The 22,937-nt window shown below is 40.5% G+C and overlaps 1 protein-coding gene across 1 annotated transcript in view; it reads right to left on the bottom strand.

Moving 5' to 3' along the window:
- Positions 1-206: 206 nt before the first annotated feature.
- The window catches only part of ZNF423 (zinc finger protein 423), a 320,613-nt gene continuing 297,882 nt past the window's right edge, over positions 207-22,937 (bottom strand). Inside the window, exon 8 of the mRNA XM_040328727.1 lies at positions 207-866. Within this exon, the coding sequence (XP_040184661.1) occupies positions 837-866 (30 nt within the window). The 3' untranslated portion in view covers positions 207-836. The remainder of the gene's footprint in view (positions 867-22,937) is intronic.

Here is a 22,937-nt window from a genome sequence, read left to right as displayed (position 1 = left end):
ATATAAGGAAAATGTACAGAAACTATAGTTTACCTTTAAACAAATGGCTGTGTGCACTAGTATAAATGTTGTAATGTCAGCAACAGAATGAGGTGTGACAAAAAGCCTGATTTAAAAAAATAAAGGAGGATATCTAGACACCACAGGGGACAACAGGATATGTAGAAACTTGAACTGGTTAATGCAAGAACTATTTAAGACATGACTTTGTTTTAAACATAATCTCCTTTATTGAACTGTACTTTAGTCATTGCAAATCAGATAAAGTCACATTTAAAAAGTAGACCGTCCAGTTGCTGACTATATTCATTAAACTTTCCTCTGTGAACTGACAAATCCAATCAAAAGCATTAGTTCTCTTATTTAAGTAAAAAAACAAAAAGAACAAAACAAAAAAAAGAATAAAATGGAGTAGACAGCTGTCAATCCATCACATCACAAAAAACACACAAGAAAAAAATATAGCCAGTAAATAATGCAAAATGAAAAAAAATTAAAAAATAACACTTCAAGCTCTGAACTATCAATATAATACAATAAGCAACAAAAGACAACATCATTGGAACTGATTATTCTAACACTATAAATTCAGTCAGAAGCTCTAAAGAACACTAGTAAGAAGCAGGACAATAAAATACTGAGCATGAAATACTTTTAATCTCTCCCATTAATATTCATTTCCAGCTGCTTATAATAGCAGCGCCTCATGGCCAAATCATTAGAGTTTTACATCTGGGTTGCAAATGACACTTTGATTGGATGTAATGTTCAAATGGTTTATCCCACTGTGCCTCCGTCAAGTCTTCTGCGGAGAGGAGTCCTGTAGTGCCACCGGCTCACTGTGTGTGCTGGCTCAACGTGTGGTTCTGAAAAGACGAAGAAAGGAGAAATGCATGAGGGGAGCAATAATAGAAAGTGTGCCCATACCCTCCTACTCAGTACCGTTTATGAAGAGCGCTACATAAAAGCCTCTCATTTATTGCAAAAAAAAGAAAAAAAAAAAAAAAAAAGGGAAAAAAACATTGAAAAGAAAGGACACAAATGAAGGAAAAAACCCTCGCAAGGAATGGCTGCCAATATGACACAGACTTCTTTGTACCGATGCTGACACGAACACAGATCAGATTTTTTTTTCTTTCCTCGTAGCAGACTAGGTCTGCCACCAGGATTTCAATCTACACTGAGAGGAGGAGAAAAATAAGTAGCAACAGGAAGGGGAGAAAGTTTACCCTGGGGGATTTTTTTTTTCTCTGGCCGCTGCAATGAAAAAAAAAAATCTCTCCATCACCTTCAGGCCGTTTACCGTATTGTATCCTTTGTTCTCTACAACTGAAGACCGTTCCTTTGCCAAGAGAAAAGAAATTGGCAGAGATGTGTGTTTATAACCCTAGAAATGCCTGAGCAGATCCGGCTGGATTCCAAACAGCTCAATGGCAACACATGCTCATTTTGGCAATAACCTTTTCAGTGCCAGAACCACCAACCAAACAGGAATGGTATACAGGCCACTGAAAGGGAAAGCTATGCAGGTTTATAAGGTAACACATTACAGGGAAACAACAATCAGCCTTCAATTTACACTCTACGATTTTACAGATCTTTGCCGACATAAAAGTGTCTGTACTGGTGTAATAACCTATAGCAACCAGAGATCAGCTTTTAGCAGCATAACCACACTGAAAGTGGATACTCAGTTGGTTTCTGTTGCACCCCACTGATAGATACTATTACGTATGTGTCTGCGTGGGAGAGGCAGAGCTTTTATATATTTATTTTTCTTTAAAAACTATGTTTTCAATTGCATATGGTAATTTTTCTAGATCAGCTAAAAAAAATAAAAAAAACACTGGTTGTTGTAGGAGAAGAGCACATTTGAGCACAGGGTCCCCTGGAGGGCTCCAAGTGGCCCTCAGTGATATGATAAGGGGGAAAATGGCAACATAACCTATTCAGTAACAGAAAGTCTTCAGTTCTGTAAGCTTAAAAAAAATGATACATGTAAATGTTCTGGGTTTTTCAGTAGTGCAATTAATAATGATGTGCAACGTGCAGTAACTCCTAGCAGACAATTAGATCGTGGTAAACTTAGATTAGCAAAAAAAATAGAATTTGATTAGCATCTTTGGATTACTTCACTATGCACATCACTGTAGGACCACAGCTTTACTGAACATAAGCCTGTAGGCTTAATATGTCCTTTGCAGTTAACCTCTTTTACTGCCAATGACATATTACTATGCCATGGCTGTACTCTATGAAATGAAAATCGAAGGGTTAAAATAAGCTCAGTTACCAAAGCAGCTGGGAGCTTGTTTGGCCTCTACAATAACTACTGATGGGATCTGGGTCCTGCAAACCTTTCAATTACTTCTACAAACTTAACATACTTGTGTATCCCATTCCACCCGCTGCTGCCATAGCTTCTACACTGGATCCGGCCTGTGATATTGCCAGTCTCATCTTTACCAGTCAATCAGGAAGATCAGTACACAGAACTCCCATGTTAACTAAAAACTCAATCCTAAATCCAAAAAACAGACATTGGCGCAAAAAAAAAAAAAAAAAAAAAAAAAGAAGAAAGTCTGTACTTTTTTGCACTGAAGAGAAACATTGGTGTGAACAAGACCCAGAGAACGTGATCCTAATCATTGTGTTATACATCAGCCAATGTGCACAGTAAGAATGGGGTCCTGGTTGTCAGGGAATGTTATTTGGTGCAGTAAGGGAGCCCCATCTGAATCCAATATGTGCAAGAGCGTTTTTTATACTTGCTCTTATGGTTTTTTATTTAGTATTATATGTTCATGTCAGGCTCACTTTAAACATTTTATACTTATCGGCATGCATAAATTATATCTTATCTGCCCAAAAGCTGATAAATGACACTTCATCACTGTAATGGCATGTCTGCAATGAAAATTGTCTTGAGGAAATTGTTAACTAATGAACCTTCCATTCAGAGGGCTCTGTCTCATGGGGTGCAATGACCCCATTTAGGCAAACTACTACTTTCTAATGTTTGCTTCGTCAAAGTGGTAGTGAGCCCAGAAGATTTCTACACATTTACTACTAAAATAACACATACCAATGTTAAATTAGAAGGATTTTCTGGCCAGGCAATTATTGGTAATAATAATAATATAAATATTTTAGACTTGCACATAAAAAAAGAAGGTTTAAGATATACTATATATTTTTTATTGTAGAAAAACTTGGATTCAGAATAGAAAATGTTTGTAAAGCAAGATTGCAGCTGCGCCTGGTAGCCAATCGGCTTCTAACATCAGCTTGTTCAATTAACCTTTGACAAAATAAACCTGGAAGCCGATTGGTTTCTATGCAGAGCTGCACCAGAGTTTGCACTATTCAGTTCTAGTAAACCAACCCCAATGTGTCAAATCAGCCCATTTTTTTCACATCTGGATAAAGCAGGAAAAAATTAGAGCCTCTTTCAGGTTTTTACTTTCATCACTGGAATAATGTGTTATGAGAAATCTCTAACTAGGATACAAAGCGATAAACAAACACGGCTCTATCAGAATTCTAAGTACTAACAAGTTACAACACACAAAGCCATTCACAAAGATTCCCCAATTTACATCACCAAACTTAAAAATACCAACCATACTGTTGGTTCTCCCAAGACCTCCTATTTTCTAGCTCCCTTGTCACTTGCTCCCATGCTTTACCGTAGGACAGCGATGGCGAACCCTTTGGCACCCCAGATGTTTTGGAACTACATTTCCCATGATGATCATGCACTCTGCAGTGTAGTTGGGCATCATGGGAAATGTAGTTCCAAAACATCTGGGGTGCCAAGGTTCGCCATCACTGCCTTAGGACTTCTCCAGAGCAGGGTTGCCAAATTTTAGTACATTTACTGCTCCAGAGCCTCTCCCATCCTCGAACTTCTAGCCCCAATGTGTTTGACTATCTTCTTCTCTGTCTGCTCTTGCAATTGCAGATAGACCATCTCTTCATGGAGGCCTATCCTGCCTCTATAAACTGTACTTTCTTTTTCCATCAGCCCATCCCTAAATCTGGGTATAATCATTAGTGAGGTCAAATCGGCATTCCGACTGTAGCGATGGGAAAATTTAAAGGAGCAAAAATGTATTTGAAAGAGTGAATGTGGTCTTCATTCAGCAAAGTCCATTCATTCCAAAATTGAATGTTAAAAACAAAAAAGAGATTGAGGTAGTTTTAATTAACATTCATTGAGTCATTGATTGTACAAAGAATTTTCATGCAAATGTTCGTACAAACATTCATATAAAAATCTACTAATTAGTCTCACTTGAATCTTACTTTTAGATTGATAGCTCTCACAAGCAGGGCCCTCTAATCCCGCTTGTATCAATTTGTATTGTCTCCCTATGATAATAATAATAATAATGCTTCTTATGCCATATAAGTATTTTTGCTGCAATTAGAATACTATAAAATCAGCATTACCATAGAAGTTTTCTCTATTCCACACTCTCCGATATGCTGCTTGCCATCCTCCAACCCCTACAGTATGAAACAGATTAGGATGACAGCACTGTGCAATGCATCAAAACCTGTACCATATGCATGTGAATGTCTGCACTTTCACCTGCTGCTTCTTCTAGTTTGTAAAATCTTCTCTTAAGGGCGCTGTAACTAATGCTTGTCATTTTTTGCATGTTTTGGTTTGTGAACAGGTCTGTTTGTCAGCAGATCTCTTGTAAATGACAAAACAGACAAGACGATAGTGCACATGAGCACTTAGACAGTGGTTATCTGACAGCCTTTACTGTATGGGGTAATGTCAACTGCTTCTCTGTCAAAAATCATTTTCAGGGGGTTGGAATAAAAAATAATTGATATTTCAATTACATACTTCATGTAGAACTACTGGGCAGAGTTTTCAATGACTGGAGAAAGCAGCTGGCATGTCCTCCTATCCAAAACACACTCTAGTGCTAAATCCGTTTTTTTTTTTGCAGTGCTCCAATGCACAATGCCTCTTTGGGGTTCAGCCCTCCTCAGACTGGGGAATCTTTAACAAACTGCAAAAAACACACAGGAGGGCGCAAACACCTTGTGCATTACCAAAGACAAATTTATTCCAACCCGCAATACAAATGGATATTCACAGACAGTAAAAATCAATAGGCATGCTTCAATGCTTCAAGGCTTAAAACACCAATGCTTCAGCAGAATGATCTGAGGAAGAGGGTCTGTCCCCTGAAACGTGTCAGTGATCTAATCGGTTTTGGTAGTATGATGGGCACATCACCTTCTGCTGAAGTATTGGTGTTTTAAGCCTTTTAATTTTTACTGTCTGAGTATTCATTTGTCTTGTGTGTTGGAATAAATAAAGGCCACAGTACAGTCCCTCTAACTTGTAAACTTTTTTTCATGGGATTGTGGGAATTTTACAGATAAAAAGATGAAAGCACCATTGTTATGTATTCATTATAATATAATTAATGGGGTTGAAAACCCTCATGTTTTTTCACCTTAATGCATCCTATGCATTACGTGGACAAACTTAACAGTATCCAGCCCCCCGTTTTACTTACCTGAGCCCTGAATTTCCCTTTGGCGGAGATGCACTGTCCCTCTCTCCACAGGGTCACGGCTGTTGATTGGATAGATTAATAGCAGTGCAGCCATTGGCTCCCACTGCGGTCAATCAAATCCAATGACTCGGGGGTGGGGCCGAGCCCGGCATTCATGTCCATGGACACAAATGCTGGACTCGGGAGTGCGCCCGCAAGGTAACCCCCCCGGGGAGAGCACTTCTCCAAGGGGGGGTTAAATGAAGCGGGGAGGAGCCACGAGACCCACGAGGAACCCCAGAAGAGTATGTTCGGGGCCACTCTGTGCAAAACAAGCTGCACAGTGGAGGTAAGTAGGACATGTTTGTGTTTTAAAAAACAAATAAAAAACAGGACAATCACTTTAAAATGTATTTTTAAATTCTGCTAATGTACCTTCCTTAATAAGGACAGTACAAGGGGGCCCAAGCAAAGTGATGATGCCCATTTGTGGTCTAATGAGCTCATAGGTGACACAAAATGTTTCAGGCATATGGCAGAGAAAATTGAGGTGTCAATACCTTTACTATACAATGTGTCGAAGATGGGTACTGTAAATAATAGGTGTAACTGAAGAAAACTACAAATATTTTGACACGTAAATTGGTTTGTATACAGAATATGTAATGTTCATGTATTTAGCGGTATATCTAAAATCCCACTTTAATATAAAGAATTTCAAAATACACAAATATCAAAGTATATGTAAAGCCATAACTTTTTTCTTTTTGTGTCGGACAGAGTAGGGAAGGAGGAGTCACACCTATCAATGTTTAGATAGTCAGTGGAAAATGAATAGGGATACTTACTGGGGTGAGAAATGTATAGGTTTACACTTGCGGTTGGGGGGCAGTAAAAAATAAAAAAAAAATAAAAGAGGCAACTGAGCTACGCCCCCTTCCCAATCACTCCTCCTGCTAGGCAGTGGACAGGGGCTTACATATGCTGCAGCCGCATAGCAAAATGTATCCCCACCGTCATAGCTGGTGGTCAGTACCACCTGCCAAATGTGACCCATTCAACCAAATGGAGCTTCAGGATAGAGCTGCAGTGTTGAAAGTTTGAAGGGTTGAGGATTTTTAGAGGTTAAAATGGGCAGTGAGGAGGCAAAATAATGCCTTCTTCATGTCTATTGCCCTCTGAGAAGCGACCTCCTCTTTAGAGAGATTCCCCCTCACTTCCTCTTGTGCCGATGGGGCAAGAAGTTAGGAAATCTTCCCAATGCAGGGAAAATAAACATCATTCAATCGTTCCCTAATGCTCTGGTCAGGAAGGGGGTAAATCCTTCCAGGGCTGAAGTGGTTAAGCTGGCCATACACTGATCAAAATTCAGCCAGTTCTATCTTTTGAAGGGACATGTTTGAAAATATTCCCTGATCAGCGGCTGCAGGCGCTGACCAGTGTATTCTGACAGCGGCAGGTTCTACTGTCAGCATATAAAAGGAAAGGGGGGGGGGGGGGAATATTAGTAAGCTGTTACTTTTTTTTGTTCAGCCCACTGAACTAAAAATGGTCTGCCCTAACGCAATACACATTAACACACAGCAACATGTAAATGAGCCCCATACACTGCAATAACAATATATTTACTCCGGTAGAATACACTACACTTTCCCTTTAAGGTTACAATTTAAAACCGATGCATAAAATGGAATTACTGTATTTATTGGCGTATAACACTCACTTTTTTACCCTGAAAATAGAGTGTAAACTGTGCCCTTGTGTTATACGCAGGTGGCCATGGAAAGTTTTTTTCCCTGAAACGTCCCTCTTAGGCCCCATACTCACGACCAAACATGTCTGCTGAAACTGGCCCGCAGGCCAGTTTCAGCAGACATGTTTGGTCGTGTGTAGGTGCGAGCGGGCCGAATTCCAGCAAACATTTGCCCGCCGGGCCTTTTCCCAGCAGACAAATATTCCTGGACTTGTTTTAAAACAGCCCGCTGGAATTCAGCCCGCTCGGACATGTACGGTCGTCAGTACAGACCTACCGTACATGTCCAGGCGCCCGCCGTCCCTCGCATGCGTCGAATGACTTCGACGCATGCGTGGAAGCATTTTAAAGGCGGGCCGCCCACGTCGCCGCGTCATTGTCGCGGCGACACCGCGTCATCGACGCGGCGACACCGCGGACACGCCCCGCGTATTGTTTACGCGCGGACTTCTGTACGATGGTGTGTACAACCATCGTACAGAAGCCCTCTGGCAGACATGTATGGTGAAAACGGTCCGACGGACCGCTTTCACCATACATGTTTGTCCGTGTGTACCCGGCCTAAAAGTTAGGGTGCGTGTTATATGCCTGTGCGTGTTATACGCAGATAAATACGGTATGTGCCTCAATATAAAATGCATCTGTGCAGGCATGAATAGAGAGGCCATCCAGTGTAGAGAAACCAACTGCGTGCCATATAAATTAAGATATTTAGGAAAAAAGCACATTTGCCTGACCTGACAAGCAATAAGGAAAGAATGAAAGCAAATTTGTAACCTGAACTTTTAGCAAAGACCAGTTATACAAGACTAATCCATACTCATTTAGCTGATGTCATTTAAAAGATAATGTACAATCAACACGAGATGGGGCAAGGCACAGACTGCAAGCTAAATACAGCATCTGAAAGCTATGTGGCTACAACATTGATTGTACCAGGCAGGTCAATAACAGAATGGTATGTGGCTCTAAATCTGATAATGAAGTGCTCAATGGGAACTCTGCTCTCCAGAACCTTATAGAAGCAATGCATGCTCATCTAAACATGCCTGCCATTTATTATATTGTTAATTTATCAGGCTCACTGTAGACCTCCAAAAGGAGATCAATATCTTTATGTTTACAAATCATTTTCAACATAAGGTCACTTTTTTTATGCATAGACAACAACCATAAATCATTAAAGGGTCACTAAAGGAAAAATGTTTTTTGCCTAAAATTATTGTCTGCAAGGTAGACAGAATAGTGTAATGATTCTGTTAAAAAACTAGTAAATACCTATTAAATTCCTTCATCTATATCACCCTCCGGCATTCTAGTTTCTGTTCTCTCATTCACTTCCTGGTTTGCATCGCTCAATGTAAGAACTACATTTCCCAGTATGAATTGCGGCACGCCCAGTAATTCACACCTCCTTGAGGTCTCTAAGGCCCTGTACACACGACCGAACATGTCTGCTGAAACTGGTCCGCGGGCCAGTTTCAGCAGACATGTTCGGTCGTGTGTAGGCCCGAGCGGACAGGATTCCAGCATACATTTGCCCGCCGGGCCTTTTTCCTTTTTTTTGAACTGGCAGGGCCGCCCACGTCGCCGCGTCATCGTCACGGACACGCCTCGCGTATTGTTTACGCGCGGATTTCTGTATGATGGTGAGTACAGCCACCATACAGAAATCCCCGGGCAGACATGTACGGTGAAAACGGTCCGGCGGACCGGTTTCATTGTACATGTTTGGTCGTCTGTACACGGCCTAACACGTAGAGAGCGTCCTGCCACACAGATGTAGTTCCCAGGAGGGGGCGAGCACGTCACTGACCACCGCAGTAAACCCTCCCGTCACGGTGGTCAGTAAAATCAGACAAACAGGAAGTGAACAGAACAGAGAAGAAATAGAGCAACTTCTAAGCAAAAACGAACAATGAGGAAGTGAAAAGAGGAATGTCTGCAGAAAAAGTTTCCTTAACAACCCCTTTAACTTCCACATATTTGACATGGCATAAATTAAAGGTGGACATAATGCTTAGAGATCTAGATGTGAGTTTCAATGAATAAGACAGGCCCATTAAAATAGAGGGTTGGACTAGACGCAGAAAAGGATGGCCACTGCAGAAAGACCTGAGTCTAATTATTTAACTGTTGTAGAGACACATGTACAAGGATCAGGTCACTACAGAAAGAGTAGTTGATGCTTTCAAACAGACATCCAGCAGAAGTAGTGAGTCAGTCAACAGTAAGTGTATCCAAACATGCTTGGACAAATATAGATGTATACCAAGACAAACAAAAGTAAAAAAAAAACAAAAAAAAACAATTCTTTTAGAGTGGTTATAAATGGCTAGGAAAGAAAAACATCCTGTTTCTTAATCTAAATATACTTGTCACTCATATACACATAAAGACATTTTATAGATTAACTAAAATTCAGCCACTGGGAAACGGTGACATTCTTGAGGCATAAGACTCATCATGTCAGTTTAAATTCTTTAAATAATTAGGTCAATCCACAAAAAGCTCTTGTAGCCTGCTTTATTTGTTAATGTACTTCTAGTTTTCATATTTACCAGAATAAAAATTGAAGATGAAGTTCTATGCAGGAAGATAGGGTAGTCACAGATAACCGTGGTAGGACAATTACAGCTTCCATAAAAAGCGGCAGATCTCCCCTTTATAGCCCAATAACTACGAGTCCCCTGGCTTTACAATCTCTGTTGTATGGACAAACTAACTACAACTAAGGCAGGCCATACATTATACAATTTTCTTTCCTTCAACCTTTGGTTTAATACTGAACTATATCAATTCCTTCCATATACCTAGAATTATTAAAAGTAAAGGGTGCCATTATTAAAATCTATGGTCAAAGATCATTATGCTTAGCATCCATGACATACGGTCATTCCATGCATTAAAAACACAATCTGACCACTAAAAAACTGTTTGAGGACTAATGGGGTTTGCACCAAAGTGACCCTGCTACTACCATTCAGTGATGCAAAATTTAGTCCTTTTTTAACTAGATGCCATATCTACCAATATGATTGATATTTCTATTTTTAAAAACCTTGAAGCCAATTCTATTGGTGGAATTGACTCTTTCAAACAGTGGATTGATATGACCCTCAGTTCTGAGCGCTGATTTCTTTCAAGGACATACTTAAAGGTTTATTTCACATATACCAAAAAAACACCTATGCTGGTAAGGGGTGCCAATAAATAGACAAAACTGTAGCAGGCCATGGGCCAGATTCAGAAAGATCAGCGGATCTTTCTGCTGGCGTAACGTATCTCCGATACGTTACGCCGCTGTAACTTTGGGCACAAGTTCTGTATTCAGAAAGAACTTGTGCCCTTAGTTACGGCGGCGTAACGTATGTGTTGCGGCATAAGGCCGCCTAATTCAAATGGGGATGTAGGGGGCGTGTTTTATTTAAATTGTAGTTGACCCCGCGTTTGTGACGTCCGTAAAATATTCCAGTGTGCATTGCTCCAAATTACACCGCAAGGACGTATTGGATTCGACGTGAATGTAAATGACGTAAAGCCGTATTCGCAAACAACGTAAAAATGTCAAAACTCGGCGCGGGAACGACGGCCATACTTAACATTAGCTACGCCTCATATAGCAGGGGTAACTATACGCCGAAAAAAGCCGAACGTAAACAAAGTAAAAAAATGCGCCGGCGGGACATACGTTTCTGAAACGCCGTATCTACCTAATTAGCATATTCCTTGCGTAAACATACGGAAGCGCCACCTAGCGGCCAGCCTGAAAATGCAGCCTAAGATACGACGGTGTAAGACACTTACACCTGTCGGATCTTAGGGATATCTATGCGTAACTGATTCTCTGAATCAGGCGCATAGATACGACCTCCCGCACTCAGAGATACGACAGCGTATCAGGAGATACGCCGTCGTATCTTGTCTCTGAATCTGACCCCATGTGTACATTGCATAAATGAATACAATAAGTACACATATCAGTTATAGGTAACAAACAACTGCTGAATACCGCTGGAAAAAATATCATTAGTTTTGATTCCTGGCCTCAAAAAGGCTAACCGTAACTGAAAAATTAAAATGTATTCAATGCAGTTATATTTTTATTTCTTTCTGATGGTTGAATGAAAACCATGTTTGCTGCCCCTTGCAGTCAGATGCGCTTATTTTTAAAGCAGTTTGACCGCCATCCAAGAGTCTAAGACTAACAGATGGCCTGTCTTAAAGCCTCATATGTTCACTAGTTTGCACTTCTGACAAACAGTAAATGTACTCAAGAGTGTGCCATAAACAGAGCTCCATGAATATTCGGTAAAAACACTTCATTAGAACTAATAAGCAACACTTCAGATAAAGCAGGTGTACTTCTGGCTGTTCTTTCATTCCAGGTACAATTTAAAAAAACATATGGTATTATCTGCACCTTTCAACTAGTTCACTTTTCCGGTTACGTGGCATGTTTACAGTACACTGTCTGCATTAGCGGTTTGCTTCACAGTTGCTAGCACCATTACATGCTCGATAGAGCATGACCAAGGGTCTCAAACATTTCATTGTTACAGATTACCCTCGGTGTTCTTAATGGGGATTGAGGAATTACATTGTTCTAGATTACAATTAAGAGTTTGTGTGCATTAACGTGTAAAGTCAGTCTGTTGTTTAATTGTGTCATTGTTCCATAAAACATCTAAGTAGCCCCTTTGGCACTGTGCTGCCATTTGCAGCATGTTCCAATGGATGTTCTTGTCTGCAGTCTCAATGTCTTATCTAGTAGGTGGATGGTCAGATAAATAATATGATTAGATATGTTGTCTTTGCATAACAGATATATCTAAACATAAAATGATAACCTTAAAATAGAATTATCCACAGTGGTGTATTGGCATTAGGATCTGTGCACAGGAGATTATGTTTCACCAATGCCCTGCCTGAATTTGGCTGCAGTCAATCCAGCTGGAATGGACTTTCTAGTCATTGCCTTTAGGAGTCAATGAACCATATGAGCAGCGTGCCCAGAATGAACATGGGTACTAGCATTTTAACTCAACACAATGAATGCATCAGGATATGACATGATCCTGCAAAAGCCTGTGGTAAAGTACTACAAATAGCCTTTAGAGAATGGCTGGAACATGAATATAGTGTATGAAAACCCCAAGCACTAGCCATGAAAGAACTGTTGGCAGAATAATGAAGCACTGCAATTCCAAGAAAAGTGTTTTGGAGAGATATCAGTTTGGACGCACCCAGGGTCAGACAGTGGATGCAAAGACAAAATTCTCACAGAAGCTGAAAGCCAAAGACTGTGATTAAAGACATGAAAGAACTCATGGTTAGAGATAAAATTGTTTTCAGCCTTACCAAATCTACTTTGAAAGAAAAGCTGCCAACTGATCCTGATCTAACATTAGACAAAGCTGTATCAATCTGCAAAATCAAAATGACTATTAAAGCAAAGGTCAGGGCTCGGGGTGCTGGAGCACCTGAGAGGCCACTATGAGCCGTGTAAACAAAATCATACAATCTGCAAAGACAATCCTACTTGCAGGCAGAAAACAGGACTTATAGACACCCAAACGCTGGCTGTATAAGAGTAGAATTTTGATTGAAAATAAAATTGATTTCAGAACATTCGCTCAGGTCTCTTAATTAGTGGGGTTGTGACAAGATAAAAATCAAAGTAGCAGGATGGAATTTTTTTTAAAAGAAATAAAAAAAAAAAAAAATTCATTAAATCACTGATCAAATGTACCAATAAAACTTTTCGCACAAGCGTCTGTATAAAAACCTTCCAGTGTATAGCCAGCTTAAAGCACAAAATCAACAAGTGCAAACCATGTGGAAAACAGACACATACTAATACACTGCCCACACTATAATAAAGCAACATGCCATCCATGTGGCATAAAGAATCGTTTTGCAAAGTGTTGTAGTACCCAAACTACTAAGGTGTAAAACCTGCCTGCCAGAGTTTTAAAGCAAGCTAGATGGTACACAGCCTCAGACGATGCTTGGTATGTGAATGTAGCAGTTAGCAAGACTGTACAAGTACTTTAAAATAAAGGAATATCTTTACATAGTGTTTTATTTTGTATCCAATTATTAATTAAAATTAGCATGGACAAAAATAAGAGACTTGAAGCGCTTCCCATTCTATTGCTTCAAGTTTACCTCACAGAGAATTATGAACCATACTTACTGTATATCTCACAGTTGCCACTTAAAACTACAAGTCCCAGCACACCAATTGTGTCTGAAAAACTACAAGTTGCTGTGTCACATGTGTGTGCGCGTATCTACTTCACCTACTGCCAGGTCTCAAGTCAAAGTATATACCTTAGTAGCACTGAAAACATATATTCATTATATGTGCAAGTCCCACCACTCCTAATCCCTGCACTAGACTCCATGAGCCAACACTTGCTTGCAGAAATCACAGTACAGTACCTATGAAATATACACTAGTCAGCCATAACTTTATGACCACCCATCTAATATTGAGTAGGTCCCACTTTTGCCACCAAAACAGCCCTGGTCTGTTGAGGCAGGACCACAACTAGACCTCTTAAGGTATGTGGCATCTGGCACCAAGCCAACAGCAGCAGATCCTTAAAGTCCTGTAAGTTGTGAGGTGGGGCCTCCATGCACAGATGCTCGATTGGAAGGAGATCTGGAAAATTTGGAGGCTAAGTCAACACCCCAAACTTGTTAGTGTTACTCAAACCATTCTTAAATCATTTTTGTAATGCGGCAGGGAGCACTATCCTGCTGAAAGAGGCCAATGTCATCAAGGAATACCATTTCCATGAAAGAGTGTACTTGGTCAGCAACAATGTTTAGGTAGGTGGTACATGTCAAAGTAACATCCACCTGAATGGCAGGACACAAGATTTCCCAGCAAAACATTGCCCAAAGCATCCCACGGCCTCTGCTGGCTTGTCTTCTTCCCATACAGCTTCCTGGTGCCATCTCCTCCCAAAGTAAGTGATGTACACACACCCGGCCATCGAAATGATTAAAAAGAAAATGCGATTAATCAGACCAGGCTACCGTCTCATTATTCTGTGGTCCATTTCTAATGCTCACATGGCCATTGTAGGTGCTCTTGCTCCTGGACACATGTCAGCCTGGGCAGCCCCATACACAACAGACTGTGGTGCCCATTTTTTCTGATCAAATTGCTTACATGCATCAACATGCTGCCACTGTAACAAAATAATCAATGTTATTCACTTAACCTGTCAGTGGTCATAAAGTTATGGCTCAGTGTATAGTTTATTTGTAATATATTGTTTTAGTTCATCAGAACATTAATACTTCTTCTCTTCCCCCCAATTAAACCTTTTTTCAGGTTACTTTTTTTCTTTGTTGCTTGTTTTTATAAAGAATAAAAATAAAACAGTATATGACCAGTACTAAAACTATGTGAAATTATTTATTTTATCCTATGGAAACCAATCTAGAAATTCAAAATAATTTCTGAATGGCTCCTGCACATAAAACGCTCTCAAACAAGGTGTCACGTTTATGTGAAAAGGATCGGTCTCTTCCATTCGGCATTTCAATGCGTTCGACAGACTGTGTCTGTTAAAAACAAAACCTGAGTCACTGCTAGTAAGTTAGATCATGGAATACATTCCTTTACATTCAGCTGGAAAAATGGGTAAACAGGCATGAACCGTCAGTAAATAATCCCTACTGTGTTCAGAAATGCATTAAATGTAAAGTGAAATGGCCTGTCAGAATGATTATGCGTCTCTGACCTCATTCCCTTTACCACATCTCTGCTTTCTGAGAATGGCTCCTCTCAGCTGGTGACCAAGTAGCACTCCTGTGCTGAGCAATGGCAGACCTTAAAAGCTTCCCTATGTCAGGCCTTACTTCACATATTGACAGTATGTTATATAATATATATAGTATACAAAGGACGAAGCATACCTTTTGTAAAAAATAATGATGAATGTTGTCGTTTTTTATAGATTCGGCTAATACCGATCCTGTAGTGAAATATGGTTTACCCCTGCCCTCCTCGACCACAAATATAAGAATCAACGTGAGAAATGTATACATGAAAAAAAAAATCTATACCAATATGAATAATATTAGGTAGATTCAGAAAGAGTTAGGCCGGCTTATCAGTAGATAAGCCGACCTAACTCACAATCTACGCCGACTTATGTTTAAGTGTATTCTCAATCAGAGATACACTTAAACATATATAAGATACAACGGCTTGTGCCGTCCTATCTTAGGTTGCAATATTTCGGATGGCCGCTAAGTGGCGCTTCCATTGCGGTCAGCGTAGAATATGTAAATTAGTAGATACGCCGATTCACGAACGTACGCCCGGCCGACGCAGTATTTTTACGCCGTTTACGTTAGAGATAGGCCGCGTAAAATTAGAGCTAGGCCCTAGTTGGAATAGCAATGTTAAGTATGGCCGCCGTTCCCACGTCAAAATTCGAATTTTTTACGTCGTTTGCGTAAGTCGTGTGTGAATAGGGATTTACGTAGTTTATGTCCACGTCGAAATTAATAGGCCCGTGCGGCGTACTTAGCTGCAATGCACACTGGGAAATGTAGGCGCCCGGCACATGCGCAGTTCAAAAAATACGTCAAAAACGTAAGGTCAAGCCCCATTAACATAAAACACGCCCCCTTACACAAATTTGAATTCGGCGCCCTTACACCCGCCCGCTTTAGGCTACGCCGCCGTAACTTAGCAGGCAAGTACATTGTGAATCATGTACTTGCCTAGATAACTTACGGCGGCGTAGCCTAAACACGCTAAGCTACGCCGCCGTAAGTTTAAACCATTCTCTGTGAATCTAGCTATATGTTACCAATACAATTTACGATTAGATGGTATAAGTTGATTTATTTCATGACCAAGTCTAAAGCAGGCCATACGCTGAAGGAAATTCAGCCGGTTTCCCCTGGACCCACCAAACTTTGATCAGTGAGTGGCCTCCTCTGCTCAACAGAATTTTAGTATTTGATCAACTTCTGTGAAAGGCACAAATTTCGGAGATCAGTGGCTGCAGCCAATCAGCTGCAGCCACTGATCAGTTTATTATGGCAGGGCCAGCTTCAGGCAGGAGGATTCTTCCTCCCCCGTCCCTCCTCCTTTATGTGGATGGAAGTTCCTTTCTTGTTCAACCCACTGGCTGAATGAAACAATATCTAACTGTGTATGGCCAGGCTAAGCAGCCTAGATCATACGCTTTATGGCTATAAAGAGTATTGTGGGCGTTTCATGTCATTAGAGACTGTGTAGAGTTTGTACTTCTCAGACAGACTGCCTGATTAACTTGAGGTTAAACAGGAAAAAAAAAGTGCGACAACTAAGCTTGCATTATTAAAAGTAAATTTGGCAGCAATAACAAATTGTTCAAACTACACATTGAAATTGTATTTGTAATATTTTGTAAAGGCAGAAGTTTTTTTTTTTTATCTCGGAGCATTTTGTGCATCAAGATAAAAAGCCTTCTGTATGCAGCAGCCCCCTAATATTTACCGGAGCCCCCTCTCTGCCTCCCTCCTGAGCCACTGGCTCCCGCTGCTGTCAAAGTTAGCTAGCCAATCAGGAATGAGAGGGGGCAGGGCTGAGCCACAGCTCCATGTCTGAATGGACACAGGGAGCTGTGACTCGGCTTGTGTGCCCCATAGCAATCCGCTTGCTGTGGGGGCACTCACCAGGAGGGAGGGGCCAGGAGCACAGAAGAGGCACCCGAGAAGAGGCGGATCTGGGCTGCTTTGTGCAAATCCACTGCAACAGGTAATTATAACATGTTTGTTATTTTTATTGAACAAAGAAAATAGACTTGACAATCACTTTAAGACAACCCCATTCATTTAAATGAACTGACAGTGCACCACAATGATCTGAATAATGCACCTGCAGCAGTTATGGAGGTGTTTTGGGTTGCCATTCAAAAAAAATGTCACCACAGTACACCATGTGCTTGGTTTGTGTTACCACACTTAACCACAACATACAGTTGTGAACAAAGCCTATAGAAAATATGGTAATATATGGTCAGCTTAAATAGAATCTACTGTTCAGTATATTGTTTAGTTGTTATTGTTTGTATCAGAAGCTGCATGCTAGTTCTCGGTCAGTGAAACACTTTCAGCAGCCACAAAAGGATAAAAATAAGACCACAAGCATAATTTAACACTTTTCTCGGTCCCAATTTTGTTTAATGACATATAAAATCTTTAACAGGCCGCCTAACAGTGATAGCCTTTCTGGTCAACACATTCAATAGGAATGTAAATGTTCCTACTGAATATTTAATGACAAATAACGGTAATAAGTCTTAGCAATATGCTAATGCAACAACGGTATTTCGTTACCTTCTAAGCAGATGCAACAAAACTGCAGTTAAATCTGAATTAATAAAGTACAGCGACACACAGCATGCCAGAGGGCATTAGTGAAAAAATGGACACCAAAAAAAAAAAAGTTAATCAGCATAGTAACTTTATAAGAGAAAATAGGCCACACTATGTCAGCCCATTGCAACTTCTGCACCTACACCTTCCCTCTAGCTTCCCAGGAATGTCAAGTACCAGTAACATACAATATGAGATGGTAGAACATGTTAAAGCAAAACTAATCCCACTGATTTAATGGTTTCAAAAAACAGTTACATTTAATGCATGCTTCGAATAATAACGGTTAGGCCTCATTCACATCATGTGCAAAGATACATTTTTCTGCACGTGCACAAAGAAAACAATTGTTCTCTTTGTGCCCTGTTCACATATAGTACGAGTGTTATGGTGTGTATTTTGTATAAAATTCTTAGAAATGCTCATGAAAACATCTGCTAGTGGAATCTGCTTTTCTGAGTGTATGGTGTGAACGAGGCCTTACAGTAGAGTACTTAAGGTAGTGCTCAATCTAACTGTCTGACCATCAAATGGTTGGTGACATAGCCAATTAAATGTGCAGCACCATGGCACCTGCAGATCACACAGAGGCCAAGATGGTAGCTTCCTTGGCTCTAAGGAATCGGAGGGTTTATTTCTGCAAAGATTCCCAAAAATCCTGATAGTTTATAGCTATAAAAACAATGGTAAAACTATTCGTCTTTCTCATATTCCTTTTTATTGGGAAAATAAATATAGCACTACTTATGCAATAACAATGACTGTGAAATGGTTGAATCAAAAGGTTTACTGCTTATGGCCAAAGAAAAAAAATCAAGCAGTATATGGAAAGTCGGTAATTTTGCTAACAGACTTTCTATTCAAAGTATACAGACTGCAGGGACAACTGGTGCATAAATAATCTAGTCTAGCTTTTGCCAGTTGTATTTATTAAAGGAAACCAGGAAATACAGACATATTGGAGTTGCCAATGCTGACTTTTGTTTTAAATTGCATGCTCCACAGCTGTAGCTGTCACCCTTGATGCCTCACTTAATATAAATCAACTGGAACAAGCATGTAACCAGTGAAGAGTCAGCAGCCTTTCATAGGGCTCTTTCACACGGAGCGGACCGTTTCCGGGTCCGCTCCGTGTGTCTCCGTCGGCTCAGCGGGGATCCCCGCTCAGCTGTCGGCGGAAAGGGCGGTCCCCGCACACAGTGCAGGGACCGCCCTGTCTCTGCTCCGCTGTCCCCTATGGGGAACCTGATGCAGACGGACCGTCTGTCCGTCTGCATCAGTTCCGCTCCGCCGAACGGAAGAAAAATAGGGTTTCTTCCGTTCGGAAAAGCGGAACCCGACTGACGCGGACGCAAGCGGATGTTCCATCCGCTAACGGATGCTCCATCCGCTCACGGACGCGTCCCCATAGGGATTCATTACAAGTCCGTTAACGGACTTGTAATGAACGGACAGACGGAGCGGACGTCTGAAAGGGGCCTTAATTGTAAATATTCTGTGTACATAGTGACCAGGTCTTGATCTGGCAACTATGGCTAGTTTCAGAAGAGCTGTTGCAACTTAGAGCATGTTTAATCAAATTGGAGCTTCTTCGTTTTGCTAAACTTTATGCAACACGTTAATTGCAGCTTTAATTCTTACACTTACGCAAAGGCTGATTATGTGCAAATATATGAGCTAATGTAATTCACAAGTCAGAGATGCTTGGTATTTCCAGTCGGACTTAGATGCTGACATTATAAAATACTCTCCAAACTGATGTAAATAGGCAGAGGTTGATATGCTATAGTTGATCAGGACTGGATTTAGAATGCTCCTCTCTTGCCTGAAGAGGCATCATAGAATAACTCACCGGGCTGACAGGTTGTTTACTTTGTAAGGATGCATAGCAAATACTACATTTTAACAAGCAAAACGTATATTAATTTTTTTTTTTAACCTGCAAAGAGATGCCAGTGGCAACATCTAACGTTGCCTTGGGAAGTTTCTCTTACTGCTGTGTTTTGAATATAACCGTCTCAAGAGAGAGCTGATACAAAGATAACTGGAGACTATCACTAAACACTGTATGACTGACAATGTACACGACCAACAAAGGAACAGTATGCCGTACTCCGGGGATTGAGCTCTGGGAATCATAGAACTTTCTTTTTTGACAAATGCAGCTCATGATAACACATATTTAAATTCTACCACTGCATGCTAAATCTTTCTGAAATAATTGTGCTCAGCTAAAAGTTACTGTACTTTTGAAGTTTCGAAAACTCACCAACAAAATATGTCTGACAAACTTACGGAGAAGTTTTTAAATATAGTTATATACTTAAAAACTTGCACAAACTTTGCTTTTCACTGACTGAGGACTTGTGGTTTGCTGGGGGGATGACTATTCAGTGACTAAATTTCATTATCTTAAAGTGACTCTGTGGCCTTTCTGAAAATGCCTACAGAAGAAGATGTTACCTGCAGAGGTGTTGGCTTCTAAAGATAATGTTGCCTTGTTTTCTTCAATAGAAAGCAGTTTGGAATCAGGAGCAGCAAGAAAATAAAATATTGCACTTTCAGAAAGGTGACAGGAAAACTAAAAAAAAATGCCTACAAGGCCAGGATACCATGGAATTTACTGAATTTCAAAAGGTTACACTTTTTTTTGGAAAACTAAATTTCAGGGTGATGGCTGTCTCCATCTTGTTTTATCTTAATAGGCCTTCTTGCACTTGTAAAGCCAACAGCAATAAAGCAGTATGAAGTGTACAGTATTGATGGGAGATGCAATTATTTTTTACAAGTTTATAAAAAAAGTGTGTAGTCAAACAGGTCTGTAATATGATTTATGTAAAGGATACACAAAAATCTGGCATTTCTACTGCTGTAAAGAAACACAAGACAAAATTTGGTGAATGCAATATTAGAGTATCCTGCCCAACACACCAATGCCCTCAAACATATGCGGTTGATTTACTAAAACTGGAGTGTGCAAAAATCTGATGCTGGTTTGCATAGAAACCAATTGGCATCCCGGCTTTTTTCAGCTTAACTGAACAAGCTGAAATAAGAGGCTGATTGGCTACCAAGCACAGCTGCACCAGGTTTTGTACTCTTCAGTTTTAGTAAATCAACCCCGTTAAGTCAGCATAATTCTAATCAACTTGGCTCCACCGTACATATATTCTGGTCCTGTCTAAAGCCTCGTACACACGACCAAGGAACTCGACGGGCGATACACATCGTTTTCCTTGTCGAGTTCCTTGTTAGGCTGTGGAGGAACTCGACAACGCAAGTTTCTCCATTCCCGTCGAGGAAAAAGAAAACCTGCTCTCTTTTTGGCTCAACGGGATCCTCGACAGTTTCCTCGTCGAAAAGGGTACACACGACCGGTTTCCTCGCCAAAAAAAAAAATCCCAGCAAGTTTCTTGCTGGTTTTTGTCAAGAAACTCGGTCGTGTGTACGAGGCCTAAGATCGCCACCAAGATGACCAACATCCAACCTTAACAGGCTTTTCTAGGTAAACCGATCCTACAATTCCTAGTCTTCCTATGGTGGATGCTATTTGCAAGAACAGCAGCACACTGCTGTTTGGGTATCCTGCAGTGCTAGACAAAAGAGCAGGACTAAAGATGCCTGCAACATATTTTTGGCCACAGGTTCTTAAGGCTTCAGCAGACCCATCTATAGAAAATTGTAGAAAAACTGAACTTGCCTGTAGTAAGGAAAATGCAATAATATAATTGTGACCCTTGCACTTGAACCACATTGCCTATTACATTTACTGTGTCTTTAAATAATTCACATTCATGCTTTATGTTTCACTGTATAACAATTTATAGTGTACCCTGTGGGCATCTCAGGTCTTTCAGGACCTTAGCGAAATCCTGACCCAATTCCTGACATTGTCCTTATTAACAATGGAGCCTGGGTTCTACTTTTAACTCCTAAAAAGATGGCAGTGCTGAGTTGTATACCTCTTGGATTACATAAATGTAAAATATTAAGCAAATAATATGAACACAGCTGACATTTTCAGCAACCTCTTGGAATGACAAACAGCTTTTTTAAAGCTAGTCATACGTTCAGCCAGCCACAGGACCCACAGCTGCTTGAATACCTGATTAGTTACTGTGTCTGACTGAATACAGTCACTGTTCAGCCAATAAAATTCCCACCTAGCTCCCTTAAGTTTTCAATCCACTTTTGACGAGCTGGGTGGTAACAGGGCCACCCACAGCTCAAATTCGAGACCTGCAGGGTCAATAAAAAAATATTGCGTTTTCAGGAAATGTAAACACAGCATCCAAACATTTCAATGAGTTTAGATATTTGCAGCTTCACATTGGACAACATGAAGTTGAATTGTTGTACAGGTGCTCCCATCTTAACTACCATAACCTGTCCTGACCAGTACAAGATTTTCCCAGAATCCCCCAAATTCAGATATGCAATTACTTTGTAGTCCAAACTGGATCTCCAGAATATATAATATCCAACTCTTTGTGGGTCAATAAGGAATTTAGGTTGCATGCAGGGATGTGGGAGGAGGCATTCCAAAAACCTGCCTTAGAGCTGCAGGTTAATTTTACTTAATAATAATGCCAGGTTCAGAAGCTATTTATGCACGCAAGAATCCAATTAGGGGAAACACATGCAAAGCATACTGCATTTGTACTGACTTTACCAATTCAAGTGCATGACAAGTTTTCTTTAAGGAGTGTGTGGCAAGTGGGATATGACCGATTGCTGCAATAAGCTTAAAGGGACTCGGTTACTAAAATATATGTGGACAATAAAGATCCCCCTGAAAATTTGACATTTAAAATACCTCTCCAATGCCCACCCACTGATTCCCACCATTATAAAAGAGAAAAGGCAGGCTGAGGTATCCTCAGAAACCAATACTTCAGGGTATATCAGATTTCTGTCCCCCCATTGAGTTCAGTGGTTCAATATGCCCAGCCTCTTTGTAACAAAGTCTTGATAGTACTGATGAAGACGTCAGCAGAGGAAACTATCCAATGCAACAGGGACCAGGAAATCAAAGCTTTCAGGTGTCTTTTTCAGATTCTTTGGCCAGGTTTTTCTCTTTTTACCACAGTGGGGACCAGCAGACATGGGCAACAATAGAAGTGAATCTTCTATGCTGTGGGATCTTTACTTTTAATATCTTTTTTAGCAACAAAGTTTCTGTAAACGAGTATTTTCATCTTCAAGATGTCATTAGTAGAATCCCTGCAAGTCAAAAGAACTAAGGGGGCATTCCACTA

Source organism: Rana temporaria, chromosome 11 (genome assembly GCF_905171775.1).
Source record: "Rana temporaria chromosome 11, aRanTem1.1, whole genome shotgun sequence".
NCBI lineage: Eukaryota > Metazoa > Chordata > Amphibia > Anura > Ranidae > Rana > Rana temporaria.
Note: the sequence above shows the minus strand (reverse complement) of the source record. Positions and strands in the feature narration are given on the sequence as shown.